General features: G+C 43.0%; 1 protein-coding gene across 3 annotated transcripts in view; it reads left to right on the top strand.

The window, feature by feature from the left end:
* GNAL (G protein subunit alpha L) overlaps nucleotides 1-19,181 on the top strand; it is a 193,029-nt gene that overhangs the window by 54,398 nt on the left and 119,450 nt on the right. The window contains exons 1-5 of one of the 3 annotated variants that reach the window (XM_080580348.1): nucleotides 16,398-16,414; nucleotides 16,909-17,246; nucleotides 17,604-17,676; nucleotides 18,522-18,576; nucleotides 18,760-18,879. In XM_080580348.1, coding sequence (XP_080436474.1) covers nucleotides 17,108-17,246; nucleotides 17,604-17,676; nucleotides 18,522-18,576; nucleotides 18,760-18,879 — 387 coding nt within the window. In that variant the 5' untranslated portion in view covers nucleotides 16,398-16,414; nucleotides 16,909-17,107. Of the gene's footprint in view, nucleotides 1-16,397; nucleotides 16,415-16,498; nucleotides 17,247-17,603; nucleotides 17,677-18,521; nucleotides 18,577-18,759; nucleotides 18,880-19,181 lie in introns of those variants that run through there. The other 2 variants (XM_080580347.1, XM_080580346.1) reach the window with 2 other exon arrangements.

The following is a 19,181-nucleotide window of genomic DNA, read 5'->3' as shown; positions in this document are numbered from 1 at the left end:
CTATAACTGAAAAAGTGGCTTTGAAATGAGGAAAAATTAAACAGGAAACAGAAATGTTCTGTGCAACTTTAGATCCTTTTTTTTTTTTAATCCAAAAGTGATCTACAATTCAAATACCCCTATCACGCCTTTTGCAGAAACCACACTGCTGTGCATGGTGATGCCCATCTTCCAGCTGGAGCAGGCCACACATTCACAGAATCACAGAATTGTAGGCGTTGGAAGGGACATCGAGAGATCATCAGGTCCAACCCCCCTGCCAAAGCAGGTTCCCTAGAGCAGGCTGCCCAGGTAGGCGTCCAGACGGGCCTTGAATATCTCCAGAGAAGGAGACTCCACAACCTCCCTGGGCAGCCTGTCCCAGTGCTCCGTCACCCTCACCGTGAAGAAGTTCTTTCGCATGTTGGTGCGGAACTTCCTGTGCTCCATTTTGTGGCCATTACCCCTTGTCCTGTCCCCACAAACCACTGAAAAGAGGTTGGCCAAATCCCTTTCTCTCCCACACTTCAGGTATTTGTAAACATTGATAAGATCCCCTCTCAGTCTTCTTTTCTTAAGGCTGAACAGACCCTGGTCTCTCAGCCATTCCTCATAGGGGAGATGCTCCAGGCCCTGTATCATATTTGTAGTCCTCCGCTGGACTTTTTCCAGGAGATCCCTGTCTTTTTTGTGCCAGGTTTTGTAACGTGTTCTTTTGTACACGTTCTCAAGTGCCTGTGGAAGTCTTGTGTGTTATAATCCCGCCCCATCAAACTGCCAGGCACGTGTCTTCTGTGGCCAAAATGCAGACACCTGCACCTCATGCTGTACATGGTTTTGGAAGGAAACATGAGTATCTGCTGGCTTTCCTGTGACCAAAGTGTGCCAAGCATCTGGCCAAGGGATCATCGGGTTTGGACCCATAGTGCACGTGGCAGTGGAGACACCATGGAGGAAGGAGGGAGGGGGCAATAGGGAGGACTGGAACAGGTCCTCCCCAGTCAGCTACTTGCTCCTGGGTAGGGGAGGAGAGGTAAAGGACAGCTTCGGCGAGGATGTCTTATGATGTCTTCAGCAGCCATACTCGTATTAATATACTATGGCTTCACTGAGGCCTTCATTATCAAGATAGAGGTGCTTGGTATCATCCTATTCTGAAGCTCCTTGTTAATTTTTATATGAAGTAGTGCTGAGAAAGGTTGATTGATACATTCTGTTATATGGATCTACAGCATAATTGCCGATGCCGTTTCGGCAGCAGCCTGTTCTGTACTTATTTGGGGGTTTTTGTCTTCTTCTTGCTGCTGTTCAGGTGCTTGAAACTGTAAAGAACTACACAGCTAGTGATCTGCAATAAAATTCAGGTCTTTCTTTCCTTCTTCAGAAAAATGAATTATAAATGTCCTTGTTGCCAAGCACTTGATAACTATATAAGTGGGAGAACCTCTCAGTGATATACCTTAATAGCAGAATTAATGATGTTTGAACTTAAGTCTGTTTGTTGAGACTTCATTAGCTTTTCAGCTGAGAAAACGAGTGGGGGAAAATGCACTTCTAATCTAGGACTTGTGCAGTGGGCCACACTGGGAGACAAGTAGCCAGCTAAACCCTGGGCAGCACGCTCTTCCCACTGGTAAACTGCTGTTGTTTCTTTCCTGCATAACACACATCACGGCTTTATTTCAGCTTTTAGCTTACTTCTGGGCTGGATATTTTTGTTGTTTTAAAGTCTACATGTTTCTGTGCCCGGGAGAGTGTACCTTTTTCTTTTTTTTTCAGGTTTCTGTACTGTGTTGTCATAACTGAAAATCAAACACTTGAGCTGTTTTTACACAGCTATCACTTCTTAGACAATCTTGTTTAGGGTTTGTTTTTGTTTTGATTTTTATTTCAAACTGTCTTCTTCCTAAACACTGAAGTGTGCCTGACTTGGAAGCTTGCTAAACATGTCACCGCTTTGATGAAGACCCTATATTAAACTTATTAATTTCTTGCAACAAACTTTGTCAGTTTTTTAGAACAAGAGGATCTTATTATAGTAGTAAGGGTGGAACCCAGTACTCTGTATTACAGTGCTGGATTTTATTTGCAGAAGAGCCCCCTTTTAATGAGTGTGAATTCCTGGTACTAAGAGCCAAAAATCATGTTTTACTGTTTATTTTTTACTATTTGGCATGTCCTCAGACAATTTGTTTGTTGTGCTGGATCATCACGGGGTCTGTTAGATCATCTAATTGAAAAAAAAAAAGGAGTTTGTTGTCCTGGAACTGCTCCAGGAGTTGTTTGTTCCACAGCCAAGTCCCTCCTATGCTCTAACTCTGAGGTCATCTCCATAAGTCACGTTTATTATGTTTAATTTATGTCCCTGCTGCAGACTTGGAATCTAAAAATTTTTAATTAAATATATGGCATAAAATGTATTTAAAAAGCAGTAATGTAAATTTATCTCTCAGGTTAGCCACCCGGCCTTCAGCCTTGGGTTAAAGGTTATTCTTTCTGTACTCCAACAGAAATGCACTGACTATTATTGCATATGATAATTGCCTGTACTTCTAAGATATGGATAAGGTGTTGAAAGATAGGGAAAGTATTTTTAAATTGTTATGTATTTGTGTTTAAGAAAAAAAAATCCAGCATCCAGTACGTTTGCTTTTTTTCCTTGTTTTCACATCTGATTTTTCAGGAGCGGTGGTTGTTGAGGAGATAGCTAACAACATACCCCATCTAATGACAACAGGCTTGCCGATATACATTGGTTTCTGTTCAGAGTGTTCCAAGTTGTTTCTAAACAAGAACTTTCTAATCAAGTTCTTCTTGAAATGTATATTTGAGGGCATGAGGTCTGTTTTTCTTTTATTAAAGATCATTCCAAAGCTTGTCTACCACTTAAGAGGTATTCTGAGAAATGGAGTCACTGTCTAGGATTTCATATACTGATCTCCGAAAGTAACTTCTTCAGGAAACAGAAGTTTTACATACTGCCTCTTTCGACTGAGTGATTTTTATGCCCCATAAATCAGGAAGGAGAATCTCAAGGGTTAGCTCCTGTCTCTAGGTAATTACAGATTCAGTGCAATCTTCTGAAACATGTATCATTTGTGTCACCAAGGAAAACAGACTGCTACTGACAGCTCTATCTCATAAGCATGAAAATCGGGAGGGAGGGTTTTTTTAAGGTTTATATTGTTCTTTTATAATGGTTACAAGCTCTTATATGACTCTGTAAAATCATCTACATGATTTCCTGAAAAAACGATGCTGCTGGCATCGATTGTCGCTGTGGATGGCAGGTTTGAAGAGGCCCCAAGTAAGAAAGTAAAAAGTGTGGAAATAAGAGCAGAGGTTTTTCAAAGAAAAAAGAGGGAGAGAGGTTTATCAGAGAAGGAGTGTATAAGAATTAGTGAATGTAATCTTTCATAAAATGATAGATTAGTTCTGACAATTAGACATGGAAATTGAGTAGGGGAGATCAGGGCACAGAAAGAAAAGGGAGGTAGTATTGCTTAATGCACTCACTTCCTATTCTAAAGATAGCCATCTAAATAAAAATTTCAGTGGTGCTATGGAGCAATTGTAGACCAGGATGTATTCAGTTTGCTCCAGCTGCTTGACCTTGCCTAGCTGTTGACTGAAATGAAGCAATCCCTGGTGTGACCAGCACTTTCCCTGGGCTGCTGTGGAAAGGTGTGTGACCACCCGTCAGTGGCTCTGTGAAATTTGGGGGCTGTTGTACTGCGTACTCTTTGCTGCAGATTTTTCACATTCGATGCAAACCTCGGCCGTTTTTTCAGCTCTGTCATGCCTGCAGTAATTCATATTTGGGCTGTCTGGTCTGTCAGGAGCTAAGGATTAAAACAGAAGCAAGGATGCAGCTTCTGTTGCAGATAACCTCATCACTGGGCTGTCATTTCACAGCACAGCCAGTCTTGCTGAATTTCTGCCGACTTTGAGTAGCCTGATTCTAGGTTCTGTGGCATTTTTATGTAGAAACTACAGATCCTTTTTGTGCCACCCTCTTCTCGCCAGAAAGGGAGTATCAAAGAGCGAGGTCTGTCTTGCACACTGAAGCTGCATGCCAAAACTCCTGGTATTTGCAAGTGGATTGCAAAAACTTGAACATATTAACGGATACTTGGAACGTAACCTGTTAGTTTCAGGTTTGAAAGCTGTTCCTTATGTGTTTTCATAGATCTGCGTACTCTGTGGAGGTATACCTGTCTTGTTCCTTGCAGGATTTTTGGGAACATGTATGTCTGCTCTGTAAGTGGTCAGTATGCAGACAACTCTTTTAATACAGAAGTTATGGAAGTTGGGATCCACAGTGAAGACCTCAAAAAAATAGCTGGGAAAATAACAGTAACAGAAATACAAAACCACATGGGGGTAGAGCTGGAAAATGGGAGTTTGGCCCTTGGAATAAGAAAATTAATTCAGACATGGAGAAAGCAAAATAAGCATTCCCAGAAATTGAAAATGGCAAGTATACCATGCACAGTCAGTTAAGAAATCTGTGCTAGAAAAAAACAAATGATGGTATGGAGTGATTACTCAAAGAGAATTAAAACTTTGTTTCCATCAAGATGAATGTGATTTATCTAGAAGTGGTGTAGGAGAAAAACATGTAGTTCAAGTCTCTGGCTTGAATTGTTGCCAGAGATCAGAGGAGATATTGTGGACTGTGAATGAATTGACAAATATTTCTAATACAATATCAGAATGAGATTGTTCCAGGGTTCTGCCGACTTCTCATAATAAATTTGGCTTAACTGGTGCTGGAAGGCTGTGAAAAATGAAGGACTTTCTGTGTTTGTCAATCCATTTTGTTGAACAATTTTAGCATGTGACTTCTGGACACAATGCCACCAATGAAAAGTTGCTCAAAACTTAATTCAGTTTGGGGTTTGTTTTTTAAGTTCTTTGAAGCTCTTGAATATATTTTTAGAAAGGATACTATGAAAAGCTTTATGTGAAAATGTCCTTCTGTAGATGTGAAGGACACACAAACGTGAATGTCCCATCAAGTGACTGCTGTTTCCTGATCTGTACTGAGCAACTGATTAGCATGATTTTAGACTATGTTTAATGTCCCTATCCTTATTTTAGAATGAAAACTGACAAAAATCCTTAGCCATTAATGAGTGTATACAGTGATCATCAACAAATATTTTAATTGTCTGTTTTCCAAAATTTCAGATACTCATGTTAGCACTTTTCAGTTACTTTGATGTTGTCCATTGTAACTTACTTGCAGCATTCTGCAATGATCTTTTTTAAGTTTCAAGCTGATTTATCTAAAATAGTTTAGCATGGACATATACTTCGTCTCATTTTGATTAAAGGTTCAGTTCTTTAAAGAAGGCTCCGATTTCAGCTTTTAATTTCTTAATTTAGAACTCACAAGGTCATTATTTCTGAACTCTCATACAATTTATGCCACCAACAGGGCGGAGAAACATTCACTCACACATGGGACAGGCACACAGACAGACTAAAGGTTTATTATTGGTGAGGTTTTCTTTTGGGATGAGGAGGAGGTGAAGGGATTGACAGAAAGAATAATCCTAAAATTACAGGAAACAGAGCCATTTGAGGTAAATTTGTATCAAAAGACAGAAAATTTTGGTGTGCATGTGTTGTCAATAATAAGCTGACAACATACCTGTTAGCTTAGATTTTTATTTACGTCATTCTGCAGGGAGGAGGAAGTTGTTATCTGCTGCTTGCTTTTCATTTTTATCTTTAGGGAAATTAAGGAGTAGCTGAGTGCACTGATAGGTAAACGCTAATTTTCATATGTATTGGAATGAGTGCTCACGAGGCATTTTATTCAAATTGTACAAACCCGTAGTTGTGGTAGAATCTGGAAGGAAGAAATTATTTTGAAAAATAATTAGTAAAATATTTTTATTGTTTGCTCTTACAGCATTTCTTACTGCCTCAGCTCAATGGACAGCATATCAACTGATGGAGTCGATAGATTCAGCAGGTATCAATTAGCGTGTTGAACAGCACCATATTGAAAGAACTGTTGGTCCTTTTTAAGTGAGGAAAAGCATTAAGATGTATTAACGTGCACTTTACTTATGAAAGAAGTGGATTCATAAATGCCACTAAAAATGATTGATCAGGTGCTAAATTAAGTGCAGCAGCCTTTCTTATGGTGTAACTCACTGGTCACCAACTCTGCGTCTTTACTTTCCAAGTTATTAACACATCACTAAGAATACAGTAGTTTTGGCTTGCTGCCATGCAATGCAGTTGCTCAACTGTATTTCCTGCTAGTAACCTTTATTTCCATTTCACAGTGATTTCTGATCACTATTATATCTCTAGATGAACTCACTTTGAATCATTTATAGTCTATGAGAAGAGGAGAAGAGAAGAGAAATATGCATTTCAGGGGAGAAATTTATTAGATAATAATATAATAATTTTCATAATTCTTAGATTTTAAACATCTGCATTACCGAGATACATTGCACCCTACATTTGATATATTAACTTGACATCTGGTACAAAACTCAGCTGTAGAAATCAGCGTTTAGCCAGATGAGCTGCATTAAAAGAGTCAGCCCTTTTCACTGCAGTTGGTTAAAATCGGTCTTGATGATAGAGTTTTGCATAATGTCTATGGTTTTAACCCATACTGGACATAATGTTGGATCCATACTATGCATGGTTATAGCATCTTTTCTATGTGGCCCATATCGGATGATGCTCTTCATATTGGTAATATATTACCCCCCAAAATGTTCAAGTAAGCAGCTTCCAAGCATGGGCTTAGTATTTAAATCTGATGTCAGGGTTTTCACTTGCAAAGTAAAAAATGCATAAATGAATGAAAACACCGTAGCGCCCATTTGAAATAGAACAAACTGTAGAAAAAAATACATTATTTTGCTATTACTACATATACATAATACAGCATGGATTTGCTTAACTTACAAGTAATCCAAAGTATTGATCAGTGTAAAGAACGACTTTGTCATAATGCCGTAATGGTTTTGATAACAAACAAAAAGAACAATAGTTTTCTAACGTTGATCTAAATCTTCAAATAATTCTAAGATCTAATTCTTAAAATTGGATAGTATCATTCAAAAACCAAAAAATAAAGTTCCTTACTTAATAGGTATGTATACGTATGTGTGTCAATATTTTGAATTTTTGAAGTGCAACCTATCCATTCAGTATATTTCAAAAAACGTAGAGAGAAGCAAGATTACTACACATTTGATAAGCTCATGGCAACAAAAAGCCGTAAATATAAACTCCAACGTTAGGTAATGTAAACTGTATGCTGACACTAGTACAGCTTTCCATAGGCAATAGAAATTACGTGCAGTCTACAGGAAGAGAAGCACAGAATTTGGCACTGTTGAAAGTATTTTGCCACAGCATCACTTTTTTATTTTTTCTGTTAATCTTTGGCTGTGAGCTCTGTACAGTTTATAGAAGACAACCACCAGCTCACACTGTAAACTACATAAAATCCTGGAGACAATATACAGAAAGTAACAGAGTTAAACTTGGAAGTTTAGGCACTTGACTGAGTGATATTTTTTCTCCTTTTTACTTACCATCTCGCAGGACATGCAGAGAGATAATCGGACGGCTTAGAAAGCTGTAAATAATAGAAAAGGTAAATCAGGCTAGGGAAGCGGTATGGTAAAGGCATGAAGCAAGCCTGAGGAGATTCACAGATTAGCGCCGAGGCTATTGTTCGTTGACACAATAGAAGGAACAAGTTCGGGAAGGTGTGTGGACGCCTGCCACATGCGGCCTCCTTCCACTCAGCAGGACAGGGCTTCCAGGTCGTGGTGGTGAGGCAGGTGGCGAGGAGAGGGGCCTCTCCTTCACCGGGCCCGTCTCCCCCCGACAGGGGTGTGACATGGACGGGGCTGGGGGTTTTGCTTTCTGCAGGCACCTCTTCCAGAACCATGCTCTTCTGAGGGCTTGAAACGCTGTTTTTTCCTGTCTCTCTACATCTCAAGACAAGAGTTATTAAATTAGATGAAGCAGTTTGGGTTTTATTGTATTCAAGAGTTTTCTCTAGTTAAAGGGAAAGCTCTCTTCTCTGGAAAGATTTCCACGAGCAGAAAACAGGGCCCCAACCTGATAAAGCATTGCCCACAGCTGCCCTTGCAGGCAAGCCCCAGCCCACTGGACACATAGCGTTGTCATTGCAGGCACCCACAGGGAGCACGGGTCTGATCGATCCCACTCCTCCTCATCTCTTCGCTGAGGCTGTCCTTCCTTACCGTCTTCATAGTTCTTGTCTGTGCCTGTGCCAGCATGCCGTCTTATCTCCTGAATGGACGTGATCTCAGTTAATCATGTTTCCCATGAATTCCTATGAATATAATGTTAATGCCTTTCTCTGTATGACGAATACCTTATATGATATTTACTGGGCCGACTTTGTTTGTTTGTTTCACTTTCATAGAATCACAGAATATCCTGAGTTGGAAGGGAACCACAAGGACCATCGAGTCCAACTCCTGGCTCCACACAGGACCACCCAAAAATCAGACCCTATGTCTGAGAGCATTGTCCAAATGCTTCTTGAACTCTGTCAGGCTCGGTGCCGTGACCACTGCCCTGGGGAGCCTGTGTATTTTACAGATCTAATTCTTGAATCTTTCTGATCACACAGATGTCCATTACCAAACACTCTATAAGTTGTGGTATGGACCACAAGAATTTGCATGACACAGAGAAGTTTTAACCCAGCTCAGTGTAAGTCATTTACATGTTCAGACAGAGCATCCTGAAGTGCATTCTTCCAAGCTGTCTTCTTTGTACACAGAGCATTACACTGGTTTGTATTTCTGGTAAATGTTTTGCAGGGCTAACCTATTAATAGCTGGTTTTCCCTACATGAGCAGGCAGCATCCTAAGCTGTCTAAAGGTTAAGAACGGATTTGTAAATGGAAATTTATAGTGGTTATTTTTATTTAAATCAAGTGTTCTCAATTAGTGTCCATGTAAAAGAGCTATCTAAAAGAACACAATAGTCATAATGTTATCTAATGATCCTTTATTAGCAGATTGTGATCATATCTTTATTAGTGTTGGTAATTGTGCTGACAGTGTTGCTGACAGGTTAAGCCATTTCTTACTACAATAGCTTTTGTGCTGTTGCATCAGGATCAGAAATGCAGTTCCTAAAGAGTTGCCTATTATGAAGAACAGGCTGCAAAGAAATGGAAGCACATCTTGCCATTGTATTTAGTGATGCAGGTGACAGGTTGCTATAGTTGGCTCTGAGCAGGAAGAACTTGCATATAGGTAGGTTTAAATGCCTTTAAGTGCTTCAGGCTTGGAAGGTATTTGCATATTGTGTATGAAAATTAAGTCTAGGGGAGTGTTGTTCTAAGTTGTTAAAAACTTCAAGCAGCTCTAAACTTTTAAAAACCCTCTTGAAGTTTTAAATTGTATAGTGTGGTTTCTGAACAGCTGCATGAGGTGAGATATCTGGACTAGACCACATTACTTCTGCATTTGTACTATTGCTAGCCTTAGACACTTCTGTGACAGTTCAGCGTAGCATTGCACTACATTATGTGGACATCAGCAAAGATTTAAAATTTCAAGGAGGTTGCAAGGCACCAAGCTAGAATGATTCTAATAAAAACAAATGAAAAACAAACAAAACTATCTGAGATTATGCATATTGGTATGGAAATATGATACCACTGTTGATCTATCTGAATCTTTAAACCCAGAGAAAATGTTGCCATATTTTAGGAAGTTTTCTTACGTTATGCATTTTTAATTTAAAAACAAACTTCATTTCCCAAAGTATGTGAAAAATACAGATTCTTCAGTAACTTATTTATTATTTTTAAGTGACTTATTCCAAAATGGCTGCAAGTTCTTTAGACTTTTCCCCTTCTTCTTCATGTACATACCAATATTTTTTGTCACCTTTCATTCCAAATAAAATGATCCTGATGTACTTCCTGTAAGATTTCATCCATTCTCTTTATCTTTAGATAATAAACAAATAAACTAATATTTGCTCCAAAGACACTAACTGATGTTACACAAACAGCGCAGTGCATGCTGAAAAAAGCTTTTGCTTTTTAGTAAAATAGATCAGTAAAATTATGTGTGTTTGACTTTCATTAACTCATTCTATAAGGGTTCCTTCAGTATACCTTTGTAATTTAGGGACTAGTAGGGAATAGAACAAGTGAATGAAAAACAGAAGAACAAAGTAAGTAGACCTATTTCCCAGGAAATAGTCACACTATATTTATAATTGTTTTTCTCCTCTCCTGCACAGGTATACTTACAGAATCTATATAAGTAGTCTGTCTGCTTAGTCTTCATATCTACTATTTCAGCTGTCCAGAGAAATAAAAAAATCTGTGTCTTGAAAGCACGGAATTTGAATTGCAACACAAACCTGGTTTTGGAAAGGACCGCTTGGGTCAACAAGTCACGTCTCTTCAATTGCAAGCAAACGTGATAGCTCTTTAATCCAAGAGATCGTCTGCTTTACACACATATACCACAGAAATACCTATAACAAACCTAAGATTTATACCACAGAAGTCTAGGCAGAGCATGACTCAACAAGTCTGTGTTACAAGCAGATGTATAGGGTAAGAAAAGATGGATGGATAAGGAGAAAAATGTCGTGTTTTTACTCAGTGAGTGTGGTGTTTCATCTGGGTTTACTAGTTCAGACTCATGCAGTCAAGCACAAGCTATACTTCTGAAATAGATGTTATTGACACAGATCGGGGTATGAGGCTTCACACATCTTGCTAACGTTATTTCCTGAAGCCATTTTTTACCAATGACTTCTGTGTAGCAACATGTTGGGATCCTTGAATAGGGTTAGGAAATGGACTTACTTGCTATGAATTTACCAGTACTTCTGAGTCTTGTAATTGCATTAATGTGCACTCACTAAAAAAATAGTTGCAGAATTCCTTGATTCATGTAAATGTAGGTGTATGAGAGGATCATGTTTATTTGTAAAAATTTTCAGTTGAGGGACACCGCTGACTATTACAGCAGGCATTCAGAAGACTTACAGCATCATTTTGAATAGGTTTCAGTATGTAGAAACTATGTAGAGACGTTCTTTTTTTGAAAATCAGCCATACGCTGTGATAGCTAAAACTTAATTTCTCAAGCAGAAGAGCTAAAAATCAAAAAACTAAAGTGTACCTCTGTGTCAGGACAGGAGGTGATACAAGCACACAGATCAGATATGTTTGTGGTAAATGTAGAAACAACCTAGCTTAGCAGAATGTGGTCTAATAAATAGGAGTGGTGTCAGGCATGCTGTGACTGTAAGGGTTTTGCTGACGCATGTGAGTTAAAGGTGAGGTTAAGGCGCATATTGCACATATTGAGTGTCTAAAGAGGTATTTTTTCGCCGGTTTTTCACTGCTAAACAAATAGGGAGGTCATTATAGCTGACCTGAGCATTTACTATTACATGCAAAATTTGATATCATATACAAAATCCTTTATAAACTGAAGATAAATAACTCAGCTTCATTGCTACAGCTGTGCAAGGTGTTGGTCAGCATGTGGCAGAGAATCCAAGCTGTCTCCCATATAGATTTTCCCCTCTGTTTTTTTTCAGGCAGCAACTCCAGTTATAATCCTAGCATATTTCCTTATAATTGTTTATGAATTACCTTCTAGATTAGGGTGGTATTAGCATATTTTGCTTGGCTTTCTTTAAATCTATTTAATCTTGAGGATACCCCTGAACATTTGATTAGAACTAAAATGTGAATGTATTACTTGGTTTATTCAGTTTAGGAATGGGTTGGGGCGGGGGGAGAGAAGTGCCAGATCAAGTGAAACTTCCCATAACTGCGGATACTTTCATAAAAGTGTCTCCAGTTCTGCTAACCATGTAATATATCCCATAACAGAGGCTCACAAATTCATTAAATGAGAGCTTGTCCTTCTGCCTTTGCAAAAGCTTCTGTGTCGCACAGTTTAACAGTATTATTTGAGCGTAATATGTAAGCATATTTAAACCACACAAGGTTACTGAGTCTAGTGCACGTTATTAGGCCCTTGCTGGATTTCGGTTAGTCTCAGTCAGCAACTTCTGCCTCCAGTACCGACAGATGGAAGTGCATGCAGTGCTGCCGTGTGGGTCTGACTTCACAGAAAGGGATTTCTGGTCTAAAAAGCCAATTAATAAACACATGCATTATCTTACCAGTAAGTGTCTGAATGCGAACTCTGAGCTGACTGGGATGCCCACACCAGAAATTTCCCTTTCCCTCTGTTTCCTTGCGGGATATGGACAAGGAGTAACTAGCTTGGACAGAGGTTTGTCCTCTTCCTTTAACGTGGTCATACTGCAAAGTTGCTTTTCACCTGATACATTTCTGTGCAGGCTTCCATGGAGCATTTGGCCTGCTAGCGCGCTTCTTGGAGCTAATCCTCCCCTTCACAACTGCTCTCTTGGGGCAAAAGGCTACTGTCCTCATTTCTGTGGGCTGCTGCCTGCAGTTTTTCTCAGGAAAACTCTTCTTCATCTTCAAACCCTATCAGTTTTACTCCATAGTCTCCCACCACGCCACTTCACCTGCTTTCTTCCTTCGACTGCTCACCAGTGCTCCTCAGCATCTCGTAGAGACAGGGGCTGGGTGCTGGGGGAGAGGAGCAGCAGAGGGGTCAGCAGCTTGGCCAGGCCAGTTATCTGGTGACATTGCCAAGTGAAGGAGCATGGCATGGGAATGGGGACACCAAAACTGGGTCAGGGAGCTGAGGAACTGCCCCTTCCCGAGGCTGACCCTTTACTGCATTAGAGTTTGTCCTTAATCCGTGGGTGTGAGGTCGGTTCGGACTCAGGCCCGCAGTGGTTGTTGACAGGCAGATCTCCCCCCCTCTAGCATCTCTCCTGAAGAGCTCCTCTCCAAATTCTTTTAAGGACTTTTCTGAGGTGACAGTTTATTAAAACGCCAGGATAAAGGTTAGGTTTTGTAGCATGACTTTCGCGTCTCTGTGTAGCACGTGCTGTGTACTTACTAGATCCATAGTCAGTATTTTTCATACAGTCAGAGTCATAATTTTTCTGGTTCCTGGTTCATGTATCTTAAAAAATCCAAATGTAGCATTCCAGAGAGTGTGTACTTTTGTGTTAATATTTGACATCTGCAGGGAGACAAACTTACCAAGAATTTATTACCAGAGAGAAAGAGTTATTTTTCTTGAATACCTATGCAAATAGCAGTTTATTTTTCTCTTTTCGGACCGTGGTTTGAGGATGAGGTACAGTAAAATACGTGAGTACTAGTGAGTTGCATATCCTGATGTGCAGTGCAAAGCATGAAAAAGAAAAGTCAATGAGGAGAAGCAGATCACCACAGTGTTACCCACCTAGTGCATACTGGAGGACAGTGAGAGTGAGAGTTCAGAGAGGCCTGTGAAAGCTGAGGCAGGAAGAGTGACAAGCAGGAAGAGTCTGTTCTCCCATTGCTTACATCCCCATAAGCTTTTATTTACATCCATTTCTCCATTTGCTTTGTCTTCGAGAAACACCTCCAAAGCCGAAGGAGGGGCGCTGTAAAGGCAAGATGGTCTGCAAAGGGTCTGCAGGGTTTCTGTAGAAAAACCTTCTCCACCTCCACATAATGTTTTCAAGAAAAACCTCTGCATCAGTCCTGCTGTGGATAAGAGGAGCAAGGAGCAACAGGGTCTCTGGAGCCATATGTGCAGGAGCTCCTTATTGATTCTCACTGAGTTTCTGTCCCCCTTCACGGACACTTCAGTCCAAACAGAATGGGCAAGAGAAACAGCTCTGTGACTTTGTGGCAGCTGGCTGTGGCAGCTGCCCTGATCAGCCTCGGCTGGTTTGTCGGTTTCCTTCCAGTCGAGCACACAGACACAGCCTCCGCGCACGTGGCTTGGGCTCCCCGGCATTCAGCCTGAGGCTCACCAGCAGCGCGACCCGCGGTGGCAACTTGCAAAGGAGAGCGGGATGTGAAGGTGGCTCTGGTTTCCCTCCAGGAGGGCTCACGTTTTACTGCCTGCTGTCACAGGGGGACACCGACACGTTCAAGCATGAAGCAGGAGAAGCCGAATCTGATTTTTGCACATGCATTCAGTGTGTATTTATGTTTATATATTTATATGTGTACATAGAAGTATATGTACGTATATGTATATTGGCTGATCTGATGGGGCAGGAGCAATGGAAGTATCTCATTTTCAAGAGGACTAGGAATTTAAGGAGGCTGCCATGTTGGCTGACCGGGAAGAGCAAGGAGAATCTCCTTTTCCTTGCCCAGGATTTTGGTTTTATTCACATGTGATTTGTACCAGAAGCTTGTTTGGTAAAGCAGCGTTTCTGAAACCATTTATAGAGGTGGGTTGGATTGTGTCTGGATACAAATATGTCTGAATAGCAGGCTCACAGTCTGGGTTTGTCTGTGTGCAGAAGAGACTCATATGCATGGGGTAACTGTGATTTCCCTCTGGAAAAAAAAAAAAATGCTGTGTCCAAAGATGGTGAAAGCTGCTCCTGTGTGCACTATTATTTCCAGGATTTTGTAGTTTTGAATGTGCTGGGATAAGGAGCATTTGGGAAGGGGGAAAGGGGGATTGGGAATATAATTAAAGCCAAAAGTTCTTTCTGGGCACAGGTCACTTGCACGTGTCAGTCTTGAACTGTGTGATCTTTTCTCAGGAGGAAGAAACCCAGAGGGGTCATGGGGTATGCAAGGGGGAGAGAGGAAACGAGAAACACTTTCCCTCTTTTGGAGAAAGGTAAAAGCAGGATATTCCAGGATCCTGTCAAGTCATATTTATTGGCACTGAGCCTCATCGAAGCTGGGAACAAACCTGCACCCAAAATCCCCATGTTAGTACATGCAGGAACAAAACCGCTGAGGAGGGGAGTGCAAAAAAACAAGGCAGATTTAGCTCCTGCGGTTAACCAACACTAGCCAGATTTGGGACATAGGTCCCAAACTGAAGTATTTTAATAGGAGATGAATAAGTACACACGTCTTGTGCATCCCAGCTTCTGGCTTCTTATGGTAAAGAGCAATGAACATCCAGCACATAATTTCTAGCAAAGCCCGTTCAGCTTGGAGCCCAGAGCAAGTGTGACTGCTCTTCACCAGAGCTGTTCATCCTGTACCCCATGCCTGACAGCCTCAAAAACCAGCAGTCGTCCTGAATTTGGCTTCTAAGCCCACCTGTGTCAGAGGAAGTTTTTGCACTCTCCAGACACAAAATAGGAAAAAAGCATTCTGTCCTAAAAAATGGATTGATGCTAAAAAAAATGTGTATTTCGGCCTGGTAGATCCTGTGAATTTGTACCTATACTTTTCTCCTCATATACACACTGCCTGTATAAGGAGGAAAATAAAACGGCTTCCACGATCTAGATCAAACAGTGCCACCAAAACACATGCCTGGCACTTGAATCCCGTAGTGTCTCTCCTGAAAGCTGCAACCACAGGTAGAGCAGTACCCGCTTGTCTTCTGGATCCTGCCCATTTCACCTCCCCACGGCACGCTTCCACGGCAGGCAGCACCAGTTCCTCTTCCTTGAGCTCAGATCCAGCACTTCCTGCCTGAGAGAGAGAGCAATTAATCAACCTCAGTCCTCCAGTCTGTAACATCTAGGCTCTTTTGGACACGGTCATCTCAGACTGCTTAGATAAAAAGGATGCTTTGTTTTATCAAAGCTGAGGGCAAATCTTTGATTTTAGTCAACCAGGGTTTCACACGTACGTAGCTATCAAAATATTTTTTTACTAATCGTGTTTCAGAAGTCTGGAGAGATAATAATATTTGGAAGTAAAGGGTGAAAACGTTGTTGAGGTGTCAGAGGTTGTGTGTCCATCCTTTGGTGACTTTGCGGCTCGGTGAATGGGAACATGTAATTTAGGAAATTTAGGAAGAGGCCGAAGCCATGCTCTTGTGCCGAGATGCCAGCGTGCAAGGTGGGAGAGATGTGAATCAAGTAGGGATACCTATAATTTTGTCCGGTTTGGTGTTTCGTCTCCAGACCTAAAATGGAGGTAGACGAAGCGACGAATGTACGGTAGTCTTCAGAGATGGGTGGTGGGAGCATGTATGTTACCGTGTTTGGACTAAGCAGCACTGCGTGCTGTTGGGACAGCTTGGCCTTCCCGTTCAGCTGAGGGGGTTGGGAATATTCAAGGGGGGGGCACCCCAAAACCTGCCCTGTGACAGCTGGAGGAAGGGGGGGGCCGCGCCCTCCCTCCGTCTCCACGGGTGCGTGGGCTCCACGCCCGCGGGCCCCGAAGGCCTCGGGGCGGCCCCCACCTGCGGCCCGGGGCAGGACCACGCCGGATCCCGCCGGGGGCAGCGGGGGGGCGGCCGGGCCGGGCTCCCTCCCGAGGAGGAGGAAGAAGAGGAGGAGGAGGAGGAGGGCCGAAAGGCTGCGTCCAGCGGATGCCAGCGCCAGGTTTTCGCGGCAGCAGGGAGGGCGGGCGAGGGCCGCGGCCCCGGGGCCGGGGGGCGGCGGCGGGCGGGGGGCTCGGGGCTCGGGGCTCCCCCGGCGGCGGGCGGGGGGCGGCGGCGGCGTTGGCCCCGTCCGGGTCCCCCCCCAGGTGTCGGGGTCCGGCTGGCACCTCGCGTGCTCTGCCCGCCCTGCGCGCAGGGGTTGCAGCCTGCCCGTTTCCTGGTCTGGCAGAGAGAGGCAGTGCTGAGTTGGAGAGACAAAAATAGCCCTTCGGAGAGAAATATAGGGATTGTGTGCGCGGTGGGGAGGGAGCGAGGAGAGCGGCACCAGGCTGGTTTCCAGGAGGAGCCCTGCGCTGCCTCTCCGCCGTTGCATGTTAGCCGTCCGCCGACGGATCGCTGCCCCCCGCCCCCTCCCTGCTCGGGCACGGCCACCTCCGGCGGCTGCTCCCCGCATCTCCTCCGGGGAGGGAAACAAACAAACTCTGTTTTGATCAGAGGGCGACCAGAGACCATTTTATCGGAGCGAGCCGGGGGCAAGAAGCGAAGAGAAACCGCCGCAGGGATATCGGGATTTTAGAGCCTGGTCTTCGACGCCTCCCTCCCTCTCCCCCCCCCCCCCCCCTCCCTCCCCTTCCCCCTGTAAATAACCCGCTGCGCAAAGCCAGCGCTTTGACATCCCTCCCCGGCAGCGGCTATGGGGTGTTTGGGCAACAGCAAAACGGAGGACCAGCGTATCGATGAGAAAGCGCAGCGAGAAGCCAACAAAAAAATAGAGAAGCAGTTGCAGAAGGAGCGGCTGGCTTACAAAGCGACGCACCGCTTGCTCCTGCTGGGTAAGGCGGCGGGGACGGGGGCAGGGAGGGGGGGGCGGCCGAGCGAGCCCCCTCCACCCCCACCACCACCCCCCCAGGACGGGGGCCGTGGAGAAGCGGGGTGCTGCCACCCCAACCCCAGAGGCAGCCCCAAACCCAGCCCGGATCGGGACCGGGGTCAGGGTCGGGGCCGGAGCCACCGCGGGGCCACCGCGGAGCGGGCTCGGGGCGAGCCGCGCGGATGCGACCGCGGGGAAGCGCAGCCGGAGGTGGGAGATGCTCCCGCGGCCGAAAAAATAAAAATAACCATAAGCGTAATGAAAAGGCCATCCCGAGCCTCGTCTCCTAATGTTCTCCCTTCCCTCCCTTCTCTTCCAGGGGCTGGTGAGTCAGGGAAAAGCACTATTGTGAAACAGATGAGGATCCTGCATGTCAACGGATTTAATTCAGAGTAAGGATCGCTCTGGCGTCGTGGCTGCTTTTTGCGTTGCATGCTCGAAGCAGGTTAAGGCTCAGGAAATTTCTCCTGGCATCCTCTGCCTTTTGGTGGCCGGGCACTGCGTTTTGGGGGAGGGAGGGGAGAAAGGGGAGCGAGAATAAGGAAATTGCTGCTGTTGTCTATTTGCATTTTCTCCTTCTGGCCCCTTTACTGTATTTCACACTGTTGCTACTGCAGCGCTTGACAGGCCCCTGTGTAGCAACAACATGGCGACTACTTTTTACATAGAAGCAAATAACTAAATATTGCATCTGTCCGTGATACAAAAATACATGTCAAGTCACATTCAGGATGACAGCGGCTGCTGTTTTTCCGGTACTGGGCTGAGTGTAAAACTGAAACTAATCCTGCACGTTTGTTAGAAATCCTCCTGATTTCTGAGGCTACATCATCTTCTCTCTCAAGAACTCTTTCCCGGAAATCATTATTAATCTATAGCGTTAATTTTAGATACCTGCTGACTTTCACCTATATGTTGTTGATTTCGAGCATATCTGCAGCATGCTGTAGGAATGAAAGGATGACTTCTAGTTTCATCAGGGGAGGCTTTGCAGATGTGGCTATCATTGATTAAAAAAAACAAAAAACAAAATAGAGATGAATGTGGATTGCTCTTCACACCGTGTGAGAAAAGGGATGAGTGGTAAGACATATTTGTCTTGCTATTGTTTTCAGTTAGTATGTTGTAATGACTGAGGAGCAGATAAACAAGCGATCAGTGGAAAAAAATAAATGCAACTGACTGAGCTGCTTTGGAAGCAAAAAATCAAAGTGTTAATATTTCTGTTTTAATGCAGAGAAAAGAAACAGAAAATACTGGATATTCGGAAAAATGTTAAAGATGCGATTGTGGTAAGAACATACTTTATACTGTTCTTCAATGCTTGGGTGTGCTGGAAATGATAAGGATTGTGCTCTCTAAGATTGTGCAGAGAGAAATCCCATTTTGCTGATCAGATTGGATTATCTTCTATTGATCCAGCATCTTAGATTTATCCAGATTAATGTATTTGTTTTTGTTTTATCCAATTCTAGACTATAGTTTCAGCTATGAGCACTTTAATACCACCAGTTCCATTGGCCAACCCAGAAAACCAATTTCGAATGGACTACATCAAGAGTATAGCTCCTCTTTCTGACTTTGACTATACACAGGTAAGACTAGAAACCACTGCTTTGTTCTGCTTTGAGGGGGAACACATCAATTCACTTTCATTTGCCAAAATGTTGCTGGCTTTTTTTGTTGTTGTTGTTGTTTGACTTTTTGGAAGATGGTCATGAGAAGAGCTCAAGCCAGCATAACCGCTGGGTTAACTTTCTTACAGGACTGTGGTGGTTCAACCTGTTTTAGTGTTGCTTGGTTTTGTTGTTACTGATTTATTTGCTGATGTTTGTAAATGCTGTTTCTGTATTTAGTTCTTCTCTTTAAAATTTCTGGTATAATTAGACATATTGAC

Source organism: Anser brachyrhynchus (genome assembly GCF_964034855.1).
Source record: "Anser brachyrhynchus genome assembly, chromosome: 2".
NCBI lineage: Eukaryota > Metazoa > Chordata > Aves > Anseriformes > Anatidae > Anser > Anser brachyrhynchus.
Note: the sequence above shows the minus strand (reverse complement) of the source record. Positions and strands in the feature narration are given on the sequence as shown.